We start from the raw sequence: 16,872 nt of genomic DNA on the forward strand, positions 1-16,872 counted from the left end.
TTCTTCTGTGGAGGCGCCGGAGTCCGACATAACCCGGTCTCTTACCCCCCTCGACCGGGTATCCGTAAATGGATTCCCCAGCGTTAAAAAAAAAAAAAGGTACCTACTTACTGAAAGAGTCCTGCGTGACTTATGTACCTACTTATATATATTTTTTAGACGAGAGAGATTGAAGAGCATAAGGTTTCTAACCCAACCTAATAAAATCTTAGATAAATTCACACAATGAAATCAAGTGTATCGTCGTGACCACATTGATTTTAATGCTTTTAAAAATAAAAGCTTTTAAATATGTACAAGTTATTATGTGTTAAGTTTTTCAAGTGAACAATAAAGAATAAAAGTAATAAATAAAAGTTTTAAGTACAGTACTTACGTACATTAATAAAAAACCTACTTTTTACTTGTATCTATTGTTATCAAAATTAAATTAGAAGTACTTGACTTGACTATGACTATGTGACCCCCTCCTGGCACCAAAGCTGGATCCGCCCTTGGATACTATCCTACGATAGTCTATTATATAATTATTACATATCTAATCCTACGATAGTATAAGTCCAAAAGAAAGATTGGTTGTAAAATTAAGATATTTTGCAACAGGAAATTCGTATCAAAATTTAAAATTTAGTTCTTCAATATCCCAACCCCTGATGACGAAAAATATCCCTGAAACATGTCGCTATTTATAAATGTTTGGCACATTAAATAAAGGCGACCTAAATTAATACTTTTTATTCGGAAGCAAAAAACAAACTAAAACGTCCTTACGCACGGAGAGCTATGGGACGACTGAAATCATTAAGTAACTAAATGCGATTACACCTTCCTAAATGCGTTTCTAATTAGGCTTCTAAATGATTTAGTCAGTCAGAAACCATCCTTGCTACTGAATTCAGTAGACTTACTTAATGCTATTACATTTGACTGAATTCAGTCGTCTGAATTCAGCCAAGTGTAATAAGCCTATTACCGAGTAGGATGGACTAAAGCAGTGATTCTCAAACACTGTTCCGCGGCACTTTTGTGTGCCGCCAAATTTTGCGAATATTTATAATAATGTTAATATTATTAAATTATATCATTTTAAAAGAAAAATATTTTAAACATGAATATATATTTAAATCTACAAAAAAAATTTATAGTATAATATATTTTAGTTTATTTCGTATATTAAAATTTTTTGATAAACTATTTATGCAGTGTGTTGTAGTAAGTAAATAATTTTTATCTTTTTTTTTTGTGTGCCGCCAAATTTTGGAATCGTTAAATACGTGCCGCAACAAAAAAAATTTTGAGAATCACTGGACTAAAGACCAAAAAATTCTTATTAGCCGACATAAAATTAAACAAACAGTAATTATAAATATAGCAGATATATTTCCAGACCCTACATCGAATAATAATACATAATACAACATTACTTAAACATTTCGTAACTTTTACAATAAGATTGAGTTAGCATGTGTAACACCCATTACAAAAACATTGGCGAGATTATTTGTTGATAGGCGAGCTGGCCTGTAATATGATGGTAAGTAAGTGGTCAAGTAAATGCCCAACGTAGATAGTATTGGTATAAAAGTAACTAAAAGTTTTAATATCAATTAAAACAAAGTAAAAAAATAAAAACATACGTAACTAGTAGTACGATTATTTTGTAGTAGTTTAGAATTTAGCATCTTTATTAATAGTAGTCGTGACAATATTGGTGGGCTCGGAAATACTTTATATTATGAATCTTTTAGTCTTAGAGCTGTGAATTCTTGAAATAATATTTTTATTTATTTCATTTGTTTTGAATTGAAAGTTTGTTTGTTCTTGTTTATAAACTACATGCTTGATAGTCTGCTTATATCTTAAGCTCGCGTTTAAATGAATAAACATGTTTAAGATATAAGTTAATTTCAAATAGAACAGCTCAGGGCAATAGTAAGGAAGTCTTCAAAGGCTATGGTAACCGTCCCATTTTGTTCGGTATCGCGTACTCGAAATGCTTCAGTGAAACGTTGTATCTGAACGCACATCACAATAAACTGGTCCACGGAAATTTTTCCATCATTTGTGTTACTCCGTTTCGTTAAAATATTTATAAACTCTGGTGAGAACCGGAATCCCATTTGTGTCAGAGCTGAAACGAGATAGAAGGTAAGGTTACATATTTTTTCTAAATTGTTGGTTATCAATGAACTTCACGTTATAAAAAAGACTAGTAATTTAGGCACCTTTAGAAAGTTCGCCTTCATCTATGAAACCAGATTGATCCGTATCGTAGGTTTTGAATACAGCTAACCATTGATTCACGTAAGTATAAAGCTTATCAAATTCATCGAGATTAATCTGCCCGTTGCGGTCTTTGTCGAACATACCTGTAGGTATAAAAGCAGTGTGAAAAAAGTTACTGACTAAATCCATTTGACAGAGAAAACGGGAGAGCCGCAGAAGTCTTACCAATCATCAGATTGCAAGCAGTTTCGGAAAAAGTTTGACCTTGAGCGTTCACCAACGCTGATCTTAGTTCTGTCGAAGTAATGAATCCAGATTGATCTTTATCTACAGCTCGGAACCACTGCTGTACTTGGGGCGTAATAGTACCCCCAACTCCAATGGAAGGGTACGGTCCATGTCCAATTTCTAATTGGCCTGGTGGCATTCCACCGTAAGCTGCCTGTCCTGGATATCCGGACTGAAATGAGTTAAATTTTTGTACACATTACAAATCAAGTTGTGAATTTAAAGTAAATTCTTTAAGGCTACCAAAGCGTACTAGAAAACGGTCAACGTCAAGTCTTCGTATTGTTAGAGTTCCACCAGTAATATCGTGACAATTTTTCTAGTTAGCCTAAAATCAAGAACTAGGTAACTGCTGTCACTCGATTACCATCATCAACAGCCGAAAGTCGTCTATCGCTGGATGTAGGCTTTTCCAAATACGTGCAGACGAGCTCGATTTTCGGCCCTTCACATAATATCGACCATAATTTCTCATACATAAAGCACACCTCTGCAAGGTTCCTTTATTTGTCCCACCTTATAATTTCAAAAGTGAACTCTTTCGGTCGAAGTTACGTCAATAACAGATTTTATAGCATTATATTGGATGATGTTTAAGTTTGAATAAGTTTAAGTAAAACGTTTTTATTGCGTTAATATATTTATTTTATACGGTATAAATAATTACTGTTATATGTACATAGTACCTAAGTGTAAACAATACAAAACCTTGAAAATTCAAGGCGATTAATTCTTACAATAATCATCACTCCATCACATCACAAAGACCACTAATCATAAGCTCAAGCTTTCGTTTCAGTTGTAAGTAGTAAAGCTATTACAATTTTATGTTCATTCAGGAGCACTGGAAGGAGTTTAAAAATGTTCTGGATCTATTATACTAATTTTTGATTTGATGGGGAAGCTTAAATTTATTTGCATGAAATGACAAAATATTAATTAACAAAAACAAATCAACATCTTTTTTTCCAATTTTAACAATTTTCGTAACATTAATACATGATAAATATTTATCAGCTTCCAGGAGTATGCATGTTACTTAATAAATTTTCAAATAGAATCTTCAAAACATTTAAAAGACAAAAAATGTTACAATGTTACAGAATACTTATCCAGAAAATTAACTACAAAACAAACTTATAACAATTAAAAAATAAGTAGCAGTTTGTAGTACAGGTACATAGTACATAGTGCATAATACACTAATTAGCTGCCAATCATTTATATAATAATATGTACAAATAAAAGTATAATACTTTGAGTTTTGCATTTACTGTGCATTTGTCTACTTTGAATTAATTTATATATTACTGTTTTTGTTTAATTAACAAAGCTAAGTAAGGTGGTATTATTTGTGTAGGATTGATTGTGGTACAGACAGTTATCTGTGTATATGTCAGCTGTATCATTAACATATTTTTGATTTACATGTAAATATAATATTTATATGTAAATATTATATTTACATATAAATTTGTAATTAAGTTATAATAATAAGAATGTAGCATATTATTTGATACCAAAAGAGCTTTCGAGCATGGGTTTACATTTATTTTGAAAACTGTAATTTTTTATTTATATGCTATTTAATGAAACAATCAAAATACACTAATATTTTTAACCAAAGCACATTAATATTACACATATAATATTTACAGTAGTAAACACCAAGCACAGCAAGGATGATTTATGATTTTATATATTTTTGTATTGAGATAGCTTGTTGTGACATCAGTATTCAATATTATTTTAAGTTGCCAACTTCATAGGTTTTCATTTTGTATACTTGTCTTATCACCTATCAACTTTTAGTACTTAATATTAATAATATGACAGTAAATAGAAGTTTTAAAAAATGGAATACATTGACAACAAATGTTGATTTCTCAAATCGAAACCACAGACTTAAAGTCACATTTTCTCATTTAATAAACCTAAATAGTCAATGTAATATTTTTGTAAGAAATTAGAGTGAAAGAATGTTTATAATTGTTGCCATATTATTCTACTTTCCTTTAAATGTCACATGACTTACTGAAAAAAAAATAACTTTTATTCAGTCTACACAGTAAGGCAAGCTGGTTATTGGTTCTTAATGTAGTCTAATTAATACCCACTAGTGAAAACAGTTTTTTTTTTGTTGGATTATAACTTTTGCATTTGCTTTTATTATAAAATTTAATCGTTACTTATTGTTCCAACATAATCAATATAGGTATCCTTCTATTAAAATAAATCTTTCAGTTTCAATGGCATTGCAAATATTGGAGTTGGTTTACTTTAGCTTTACTTTTGTTCATGCAGAAGACCTAGAAAAAGTGCCATTTACTAGCATGATATTTTAGACTTCTCTCAATCTTTATTTTTTGTCTACTTTAGCATTAACACTAATAAATTGTACTTTGGCTAGGCCCCCTGAACAACTATACAAAGTTTTTGGGATTGTTCATTTGTGAACAGAAATACATCAGGTATTTATGAATTAATAAAAAAAATAATTATATAATTACTACTAAAAAAAATATTAACACAAACAATGCTCATTCATCATTTTTAAATAATATAATAGTTTCTATAGTATGCACTTAAGAATTAAATGACCTTCAGTCTTATTTATGAAAACCAATACTGGCAAGTTTGTTTTGTACTAAGCAATCAAATTCTCAAACATTACGCATGCCTGTTGTCAGTGCATTTTCACTAATTATTGGTTTAAATTATCTAAATACAATTTTTATTTTACCATTACTATTATACAAAATATCAATTATCTTGAGTAGATTCAATTTGCCTTTTAAAATTACACCCAGTTTTTTGTGCGTTTAAAAAGAGTAGTTTTTTTTTTATTGACCCCATAGTTAATTAGTGAAAGTGCATTGATTGTTCATCACTATCTGCCATGCTGTCTATAAATATTTACTTATCTAAACATTACTACTCTGACTAGAAAAACTATAAGTAGCTGGCGTTACAGACGTGTTAACGCATACTTGAATTGATGGTTTAAAGGAAGATGGAAGAAGTTTATGAGCCTCAGGCACAGGAGAATAGCTCCGGTTGGTGGCAGGAGGCTCAAAGTGTACTTGTTCAATCCTTTCCATAGGAACACCATCAAAGCTCGTTTGTTTAGCAGAATCACCAGTCCCACTATCCTTACATGATGAATGTTCTGAAACATTGTCTGAAAACATTTGTGGAGAATCACTGTCACTGTGCACTATATGTGTTCTTTTCAAACTTTCTGTAGGAATACGCACTGCAGTTGCCATACGCCTACGGGTATGATATATAATTACTACCCATATTATTGAAGTTCCAACAGCACAACACACTACAGTTATAATTATGATGCCAGTCATATCTTCCTCATTAACCATAATTGCTACAGGTGGCAATACTTGTAGCTGAGTCATATGTTTCTTAGTTCCCAGTTCATTTGTGATCTCACAATCATATTTACCAGCATCGTCAGATTGTACTCCTGTTATGATCAATAGTTGGTCATCATTAACTAAGAAATGTCTTTCGCCAGGGACAACTGGAGTATCATCTTTTAGCCATTTCAAAACTGGCTTAGGTGATCCCGAAATCATACATTGTAAAACAACTGAGTCTCCACTGATGACTTCTTTGTTTTCCATTACCTTAGCAAATGAAGGTTCTTGTAATACTGTCAATGTAGCATTAGCCACAATAGTGCCGGCAGGATTTTTTGCAGCGCAACTGTAAACACCAATATCTGTTGTCTTTACATTAACAATAAAAAATAAATGATCATCCGGCATAACATTCATTCTTCTTTCTCTAGCTGCAGGGAAGTCATTCCCCCCATCTTTTTTCCATGATATCTCTGGAGTAGGGTCTCCAGTAGCTGCACAGTTCAGTGTGACAGTTTCACCAGTTTTAACAGTCACATTTGTTGGTGTTTTTATAAACCTAGGGAATGTGACAATATTCATTTTTGCTTTTGAAGAATATGTAGTTCCAAAATTATTTGTTACAACACATTGGTATTTACCAGAATCTCCTTGTGAGATGTTAGGTATAATTAGGGTAGATGTTGCACGAGGTTGACCACTCTGTGATAATGTCACATTTGCATATACAGTGGGATTGCTGACATTCCCATTATTTTTCCTCCACAGGAATGACATATTATTAAATGGATTTGCTGTTGCAGAACAAACTAGACTAGCAGAACGCCCTTTAATTGCAAGCTGTGTTTTAGGATGCTCTACAATTTTTGGTTTTGGCGAATCTCCACAGTTTTCCTCTTTCAGTTTTGTAATTGACACACCTCTGACTTCAGAGGGGTATGCACAAGTAGCAGTGATAAATTTTTGCTCAGCTTTTTCTTTTATCCATTTAACAATCCATAACAAATTACAGTCACAGAGTAGCGATGACGAGTTCATGTGTAGTTTTTTCAGGTTTGTCATAGAATTAAATGCATGCTGCTGAATAGATGTTATGTTATTTCCAGCCAAATTTAACTCCAATAGATTGGAAAGACCATCAAATGCCCTGGAGTTTATAGACTTTATATGATTACTTGCTAAGTTAAAGAAGTGTAAATTTTGTAATTTTGAGAAAGGCCCAGACATGTCTTCTACAGTCCAAGAAATTTTGTTGTTATTCAAATAAAGTGCTTTAAGATGAGCCATATAACTGAAGGACTCTTGTGAAATAGATGATATATTATTGTTACTAAGATTTAATGTTTCAAGGTTTATTAGGTGTTGAAAGGTACGCCCCTCTATTTCTATCAAATGATTGTGTGATAAATCAAGAACCTCTAAATTTGCACACAGTTCCCAGCTTCCTAGATCAATATTAGATATCAAGTTGTTGGACATAGATAATGTTGTCAAAGATTCAAGGCCATACATCCACCCTTTTGATATACCTCTGATTTTATTATGATCCAATTGCAATAGGTTCATTGATTTAAATCCGAAAAAGGCACCATCCATTATTTTATCTATGTTGTTAAATCTAAGTTTCAAAGTAGTCAAATTTGATAATCCTTGAAAAAGCAGTGCATTGATAACATGCAATTTATTGTGATTCAGTTCTAGAATTCTCAAATTTGTTTGATACTTGAATAAATGATTTGGGAGAGATTTAATCTCATTTCTGTTTAATTTCAATACTTCCAAGTTGGATAAATTATCAATAGCTCCTTCATGTATCGTCATTATGTGATTACTGTTGAGATTTAATATTTTCAAAGAGCTATTTTCCGGAAAATGATTCGTGTCTATTGATACAATGTTATTTCTATTGAGGTTTAGTTCTAGTATTTCGTCCAACTGGAGGTTCGGTATATTGTTCATATTATTCTTGTCGAGTTTTAATACTTTTAAATTCGATAGCGTATTCAATTCATTCGTGACATTATTTAGTTTATTATGACTGAGGTCCAATTGCTCCGCCCACTCAGGAATTTTTGGCACAGACACCAAATTCTTCTTTGAACAATCGACATATAAATGCAGACAGGCGCATTCTAATGGGCAAAAGTAAATTTCCCCCAGAGTCGATGAACTAAGGAACAAGCTCATTGTTATAAACAATAACAATCGAGAGTCTCCCATTTTCGTCGATGCTATCGTTGTTTAACGGTTCCTGCTTACATAATTCAAGCCGTAGGTAAACTAATTAGAGAATTCCACGCAAAGATCACTTCACTTATTTGTTGGACATAAAATATTTGCATTTTAGATTCATAAACGAAGTTACACTCAAAAAACAACGCATCGATTTTAACGTTACGACATGAAACTTAGCAGCCATTTTCTTTGCTGCCGCAGTTCTATATTCTTTGTGGTTTTGATCAGGGTTGCTAGTTTTAAAGGTTTTTAAATTAATTTATTGGAAAGCACTGAAAAATTAGACAATAGAAAATGAACACTTTGTAGGTAATTTTATATTGAGATTAAAAGAAACCGAATGTATTAGATTAAGTTTTTTTTTATTGCTTAGATGAGTGGACAAGCTCACAGCCCACCTGGTGTTAAGTGGTTACTGGTGCCCATAGACATCCTTGAGATATAAGTTCTAAGTTCTCAAGTATAATTACAACATAAGTGTATGCACGACACATCATTTCTTTTCTCTATCTGCGTATTAATTTTTTATGTCATGAGTTCATGACCGAACTTTGTGGCAAGGCTTAAAAGATGTCTATGTTCAGCAGTGGACGTCTGTGGGCTAATAGAATAGATGAAGAACGTGAATTGTTGTATTTTTTTTGTATTGTCGTTTAAATTGTTTTTGTTTCTAGTGGTTCTTCAGGTGTACGTTTAGCTTTGCTTCTAGCTAGCCATGGCTTTTCGGGTTCTCCCAAAAAGTCGATGATTTGACTGATCACGATGATGGGGATTTTACTGGAACCTTATTTCCTTTCATCTCATCCCATTTCACTTCATTTCATTCAATTTCATCCCAATTTTAGTTTCAGATAAATCACCTGGGTCAATCCACTCTATGTTTCATATAAAGTGTATCTTAGTACATTTAGCAAGTAGGTATATAACAATAATAATAATTATATTAATGATTAAAAAAATATTTATTAAATTTGATGCGGGCAACAAGGGCAAAACAAGCAGCCGAGCGATTCTTACACCGGCAAAGTGGTGGAGTTGGATCGTTTCTAATTTCATTAATATTCTAAACGTACACAATGATAAGTAAGTGTAGCACTAGTCCGCACGGGTAGGCACCGCCACCCTGCCTATTTCTGCCGTAAAGCAGTAATGCGTTTCGGTTTGAAGGGTGGGGCAGCCGTTGTAACTATACTGAGACCTTAGAACTTACATCTCAAGGTGGGTGGCGCATTTACATCGTAGATGTCTATGGGTTCCAGTAAGGGCTGTGAACTCATCTAAGCAATAAAAAAATATATTTCTAAACATTATAATATGCCTTTTGTGGATAATTACTTTTTTAAAATAAATTTCATTTTTTTTTACTACTGTTGTTTGATTTTTAATTGTACATAAGTATCTATATCTAATATATAAAATTCTCGTGTCACGGGGTGCGTGATTGAACTCCTCCGAAACGGCTCGACCGATTTTCGAAGTTTCTTAAATACTAAATTGAAGAAACTAATAAACTTGAAGAAACTCTGAGAGTTTATAATTTCAAGTCCGTTTAATTATGATTTTTTTTAAATTCAATTTGATCTCCCGCCCTCGCCGGTCGACTACTGGTCAACTTTCAATCGATCAGTTATCCCCGCCAGGTGTCACCACTCATCCAGCAAAAATCACGTAGTAGGGATGAGGACGAAGCCGGCCTCCTGTCTTACTTACTCACTATATATCATAGATTATGCACTTAATATATTTGAGAGCTATACAATACTATACATTTTTCAGCCGTGTTTTTTTTTGTTTTATTTGTGTATCAATAGTATGTTCAGTAGGTCTGAGAATCGGCTACTATCTATTTTTCATACCCCTATGTGATAAGGGTTGTCCACCCGAAACATTTATTTTTTATTTTAATTTTTTGGATTATTTTTTTTGGTTATAATGAGGTATTATGTGGTTAAATGAGGTATTTTTTTCTACAGTAGAATTTCCCTAGAAATCTTATTTAAGGCAACACAACGTTTGCCGGGTCAGCTAGTATTTTATAAAAACGTAGAGAGTTAATTACATTTATTTACAATTACATTTTGATTGCGTTGCGTACCAAATGTTTTTGTTTTCGGGAATGAACACTTTTTTATTATTTATTGCTTGAGATAGACGAGCATACGGCCCGCCTGATGGTGAGTGGTTACCGTCGCTCATGGACTTCAGCAATGCCAGGGGCAGAGCCAAGTCGCTGCCTACCAAAAGTTCCCGATACTTCGACCCTTGGGAAAGAATTTAATAGTTATGTACAGTTCAGTATTTTGTCATTCGTTTCATTTCGTTGGTCCCTACTTGTGTTCAATTATTGTATTTCTCGAGATGGGTGGTTCACTTTATGTATCGAGCGGTAGCTTGTGCATTTCCATGGTATTCTATAATCTTTATTATAAGACGATTCGTTTAATACGTGATTATATTCCAGCGTAAGTAATTACAGTCTTTCGCTTTTGGGCACACAGTCTCTCAGTGATTTCGTCATCTTTTGTTTCTATTGAGCTATTTACGAAAACAAAAACCCCTTTTATCACATTCATAATCTTTGCGCAAAAAATAGCAAGCGCAATAGCCGTTATGCGTTGCATTTTGATCATTTTTTTAATGTTTTTTTCAAAATTAGAACGGTTACAAGTTACGGTTTACTTGCTTTCGATTATACTGCATTTTTAAGGGACGCTATTAAATTATCCGGAGTTGTAAATTCGGTCTGTCGTTATATGGATAAAATTATAGTGGCTCGTTGCAGTAGCGACTTAGATAAATAAAAAATTACTAAAGAACAATCCCAATCCCAATGACACAATCCCATTTCTTGTTGTTAAACATTCAAAACCGACAAAGAAAAAAACTGAAAAAGGTTGAGTATTTAAGGAATCTGTACTGGTTTTTTTTTGGTCAGGAGGAAATCGCCGTTCTGCCACCCTCCATCCCCAGCGGGCGCATGGGCATGTCAGAGTCGAACTGACTAAAACCTCCTGTCGCTCAACAAACAACTTCCAAACCTCGCATGAGACAGAACTTATGAAAAGGCAAAGGGGGGAAGAGAAGCGTTTACACTCTCCCCCCGGGACTAATTTAATAATTAAATAATTATTTTCTAATCTAAAATTTAATAATTATTTTCTGTTGTCATATGAGAATTCAAATCATAATCGTTGTAAGGAGTGGTTGTTTTTTGGTAGAAGGTTTGTTACAAAACAAACAAAACTCAAAGAACAACAAAAAACCCCAAAAAAGAAATGGATAATTTTTATTTTCATTGAAAGTACGATATTTCCCTTCTCTTATATAGAATTTATGCTATCATACAAAAAAAAAAAGCGCAACGGCGGCTCATAGAAAAATGGGCAATCTCCTTTTATACCTACATATTTATTAAGGTCTCAGCAATAAACAAAAAAATATTCTATACTAAATAGCCACCTTTGACCTTTCTACAGGCCTGTTTGACCACGAATACACGAATGTACACACTGTTTCCAAGGGAAATTTCGCCACTGTTTGCTCCAATGATTTTTTAAGCGAATCGTTTAGAGCAGGCCATGGCCCCTAAAACTGACCATAATCTGAAGTTTGAGGTCTGAGGTCTGTGCTAGACGAAGGCTAGTCTTCAGCTCTTATAAAACGGGAATATTGGTTTCTAGGCAGGTTTGGGTAGTTCGTGCCTTGTGACTATGTGCAGAGCCCTGCTGGAAAGTCCACGGTATATTTTTAAAAAGTGTATTGCTGAGAGGTTTCGCAACATGATCCAAGACGGTATCTTGATACACTTTGGCTGAAGTTTTCACTTCTTTTTCACAAAAAATTAGTTTTGTGAATCCTTGATAAGACACGCCCCACCAAATCATCATTGACGCAGGATGTTGACCACTTTGTACCTTTCCGACCAAGCAGCTTCTTTAGAACTGTGAGCACGTTATCATTTTGCTTATTGTAGTGTTCTTCAATCGTGAAATTTTTTTCATCAGTAAAGAGGATACTTCTTTGCCTTTCGCCTGCGTATCGCGATAGAAGGCGTTTTGATCGATCCACTCTCTTTAATTGTAAAGAATTATTTAAGGCATATCCGACGATAAGCACCGAGCTTCAGGTCTTGTTTTGTAACACGCGACAGAGTCCTAGCGGGAATCTTCATTTCTCGCGATAAGATTTTTTGCTTCCTAATGGGGTTTCGACCAATTCTGGCTTTAACAGCATTAACAACCTTTGTAGTTCTAGCATCACGCGGCTGCCCCTATCATTTCTGGTCTTCGGCAGAGGAAGTGTTGTTGTATCTGTTGATAGTACGATATACGAACATACGGCTGATACCAAGCTTTTGAAGTGTCTGGAATATGACCGATGGCTCCATACCCACTTTGTTCAAGGCACAACACTCCATTCCATATGGTAATTTGATAATGAACACGAAAAATTTGTGATATGCTACGAATAAATTATAAGTCTATTTATTCGTAGGTGATATGGCGTAAAATCGAAAGAAGTTTTTAAAATAATATGCGTGTTCCATACATACTCAAAATAATTAAAAAGTAAAAAAAAATATGTAACAGTATTTATGGCCAGGCCAGTTATTAATATATTACATTATGCACTAGACTAACGAATAAAATCCATTCAGGCTGAACCCCGTGAGCTTGAATAGTCCGTAGAACCTACTGGCAGATAGCTAGGCAAGAATAAAGGTAATTATAATTTACAGTTTAGCTGCGTACGGCGTCCATGGGTTGATTGACTGATAAACGTTTTTTAAGACTGTGAATTGGGCGTACTAACTTCCTTCCTATTTTCGGTAGTTGGAGGTTTGCGAGTGATAGGTCTGTTTGGCATGTTCCATATTTAAAGGTTAATTGATGGTAAGACAGACTAATAGGTGAAAATCGTGGTATTTAACCTAATTTATGAAACTGCGGAAAATCTACTTAAATGAAAGATTTATCCCAAATTAATACTAAACATTCATCATAAATTAATATGTTCAGCGGTAATTAAGAAGTAGGCTATTTTCTATTAGACAGATATGGACAGATTTTTAAGGAAATTTTAATAGTTTCAGAAAGCGTACTTACATTGTAGGCCATTTGTAGTGTCTCGCTAAATCTGTAAAAGTTTCAGTTGTTCATTATTATAATTTTGGCTGTTTTAAATTATATTTATAAAGGTACTTTATGCTTCTAACTATTGTTTTACTAAATAAAAAAATACCCTAATAATTTGAACCTGCTTAAACTTGTAATCAATGTAAGTTGAGATAGGCAATGAATAAAAACAAATAGCTATCAGTCGTCCAACCAGATCATTTCACGACACGTTCTTACGGATCCATCAGATCCAATAACCTTTGCATTAGACGCCTTCAGCTCTAATACTAGGAGCAGGCTTAGGGACCGCGGTAATCGTACTCGTCGAACTCGACAAACAGTTCGACGTGCAACCTGATCGCCGGATCTTCTCAGCGGGTCGCGATTCCGATCCGGTAGTAGATTCATTCGCGAAGCAGCTACTCTTGAGCTGTTAGGTCTCCTTCGGAGGCGCTCTGGTAGCTGTTAGCAAATCCCACCCCTCTTGGCTGAGCCTTTGCTCGCCCACCTGTCCTGGTTAACAATTACAAATAAAAGCCGTAAACGTAAGATACGTTTAGGTGAACATACATACACACATACACTCTCATTTACGTCGTCCTTTAGTTGTGTGCAGTTTCACATATATTGGGCTAACTTTTCTCGAGTTTTAGACGAACATACACACACACATACATTATTTTTATATAGATTAGCTGTTATTCGCGGCTTGGCACACGCAGTATAAGACAAGTGTTAGTGTAGGTCTTCGTCGGAATGAGATTATTTTGGAATAAAAGGTAGCTTAAGTCACTGTCCTGACCGAATACAATCACCTTAAAAAATCATGTTAATGGATTGCTTCATTTTGACGTGAAATAAGGACAAACAAACATACTTTCTCATTTACAATATAATAAAGTATGGATAGTCAGTCTAGTCGTCTTCCTGTTTCGTAAAATGAATAAGAAATAATCACACATATGCAGATTTCAAATGTAAGCTTAACTAAATTTTGAGGTAGGAAGGAAGAAAAATAATTATTATTTTGACGAGATTTTGTATATCCAATATAGACAAAATCTTATTATTCACGAAAAGCAACAAAAGCAAGCCTACAGAAGCTAAACTAACAACAACTAAGGTAGTGTAATCTTAGGAGGTACTAACATGATAATGATACCTTGCTGAAAAATTTCAGTGACCATATTCAATTTTATCACTGGTGGTAAGATCTCTTGTAAATCCGCGCGGGTACCACCGCCCTGCCTATTTTTGCCGTCAAGTAATGTGTTTCGGTTTGAAGGGTGGGGCAGCCGTTCTAACTATACTTGAGACCTTAGAAGCGACAGAGCGGATGATATTGCTCGGTAGACCGACGGTCCGAATGTTGTTGTTCGGAACTTGTATATATGCGCTTTATCTTGAAAATGTCGTAAGCGAGATTCAGGCATCTGTCAATTATCTTGCGTTGTATGATGGCTACCCGCCACACTTATATCTCAAGGTGGATGGCACAGTTACGTGGTAGATGTCTATAGCCTCCACTCGGCTCCAGTAACCACTTAGCACCAGGTGGGCTGTGAGCTCGTCCACCCAATAAGCAAGCAATAAAAAATTCTACTCCAAGCAATAAAAAAATGTGTTTTTTTTTTTTCAAATTCACTTTTATTTATTGCACTGGTTTTTTTAAAGTGGTTACTGGATCCAATATACATCAGAATGTGAATGCCACTGTTCACCTTGAAACATGAAGTTTAAGTCTCAATTGTAAAATGATATCACTCATACTTCAAACTACAGTACTGTTTGTAGAAATAGGCAGAGGAGTGGTATTTATTCATGAAGGCTCACAAGATGCCCCAGCTACTACATACTATCCTTATAATAATCAATATGGCAAAATTATATATTAACACATTGAACACCATAATGGTCACCGGTGACCACCGCTATAGTTTCTTAATGTGACACCGATTTGTGTTTGCCATCAATTTTACTTATTATATTTAATTGGCTTATATTATTCTAAATAGTCAAAAACCCTGATCAAAATCATTATTTTTTATTAAAATCACATTTTGTATACTTGGCCAACACAAGCCTGTCGTGTGGTCAATGGTGAGCCACACGGCCCAAACAGAATAACCACTAAAATTTAATCGGTATTTAATTATTAACGGTAGGCTAGAGCTTGGCTCTGCCCACGCATTGTTGAAGTCCATGAGCAACAGTAACCATAAACACACCAGGTGGACCGTGAGCTTGTCCACCCAAATAAGCAATAAATAAATCTAAAGGAGCGAAATACAATCCAACTCTAAGAAGTAAATCTGTAACTTTTCTTTTCATGGATCCAATTTTATTTTTGACCTTATATCAGTATTCCAATTTTATAGTCCTGCTCCATTGCCATACATATTACAGTAAAAAAATCAAAATGAAGCGTTTTAGTTGAGATTTGCATATTATAAAATAGTTTTGCTGCAACAGGCTACTGTATATTGTATGAAAATAAAGTCATCATGTAAGGATGTGTATAATTAAAACATTATAAGTATCACTTTTAATATTATAAGAAGTTTAAAATTGTAGTTATTATTTCAGTAATACTCACGTCTATGTTGCAACAATGCTTCCGTGTCTATTAATTAACTGCTATTGAAGAATTTGTACTTATTTTTATGGAATGTTTTTAAATTAGACAGTTTAGATACAGATCTTATTAGTGGACGGCGGTATAGTAACGACAAATGTATTTTGTTGCAGCCTTAAAGAAAAGTTTAAGCTTTAGTACTTTTGGTGCACAACAAAATTATTTTCTAAAAATTTTAAATCAATCTACTCATGAACTCGAAGTCGAAAGTTACCTTATTTTTATGATTCAGTTTTGACGTCTGACGTATGACATCTATGTGTCTAAATGATTATGATACAAATTTTTGGCGGGAACGCGAGGATTCAAGTTATTTGAAATTATGTTTTATGTTTTAATTTTATTTTAATGATGTGTAGTACATATGGTGCTTAGCGTTTCTTAGTGCTTATCAATGTAGTTATGGTTACATTGGAAAAATGAAACAAAATCGGTGAACGTGGATTCTCAGATACTCCCAAAGAGTGCATTAAACATTCACTAAAATCTTATCATTTTACTGAAGGTGAGTTAATTTATTTTCCTCCAACACTTACTGTGCTGTTTTATCGCACGCCAATAAATTATATTTTCCGTTTCCGTCTGTTCTGAAATTTGTATTTCATAAAATTTTACCAAAATTTGTTTTATTCTATTTTTCACATAGCCTACATGGTTTTGATTTTGTTTCAGCGGATTTTGTTACAGCCCAGTATGTGCTACGTTATTTTTGCTTGTCTAACGCACAAATCAATGAAGAAAATAATAATAACATGGTACCGGTAAGACGGGGTGATTAGGGACAAGTTCCTACTTGATGAACAAGGTAGTTGTTGATGTATATAATGCTATATCAGGATCAAAATTATTGAGTTTTGGGGGTATCTTTGTTATCCAATTTAAAACTATGTAATTAGCATTCCAGTTTAAACAAAAAAAGCAAAAATAGGGGATATCCTTATTTACCCGGAAATATGATTTTTTTAAAGTTAGCAGCTATTATCATGCTTATTCA

The 16,872-nt window shown here is 33.8% G+C and overlaps 1 protein-coding gene across 3 annotated transcripts; it reads right to left on the reverse strand.

Moving 5' to 3' along the window:
- Positions 1–1,360: 1,360 nt before the first annotated feature.
- LOC101739947 (peflin) lies at positions 1,361–16,120 on the reverse strand. Of its 3 annotated transcripts, XM_062670620.1 has the most exons (5): positions 15,840–16,120; positions 13,232–13,262; positions 2,452–2,686; positions 2,226–2,369; positions 1,361–2,131 (listed from the first exon to the last, which is right to left on the reverse strand). In XM_062670620.1, exons 2-5 carry the CDS (start codon positions 13,241–13,243, stop codon positions 1,908–1,910), a joined length of 615 nt encoding a protein of 204 aa, XP_062526604.1. In that variant the 5' UTR covers positions 13,244–13,262; positions 15,840–16,120; the 3' UTR covers positions 1,361–1,907. The 3 variants fall into 3 exon arrangements, with proteins under 3 accessions (XP_062526604.1, XP_037869180.1, XP_062526603.1); XM_038013252.2 differs by lacking the exon at positions 13,232–13,262 and having other exon boundaries at positions 15,840–16,110; XM_062670619.1 differs by lacking the exons at positions 1,361–2,131; positions 2,226–2,369; positions 2,452–2,686 and having other exon boundaries at positions 3,136–13,262; positions 15,840–16,111.
- Positions 16,121–16,872: the final 752 nt, after the last annotated feature.

This window comes from Bombyx mori, chromosome 10 (assembly GCF_030269925.1).
Source record: "Bombyx mori chromosome 10, ASM3026992v2".
Classification (NCBI taxonomy): domain Eukaryota; kingdom Metazoa; phylum Arthropoda; class Insecta; order Lepidoptera; family Bombycidae; genus Bombyx; species Bombyx mori.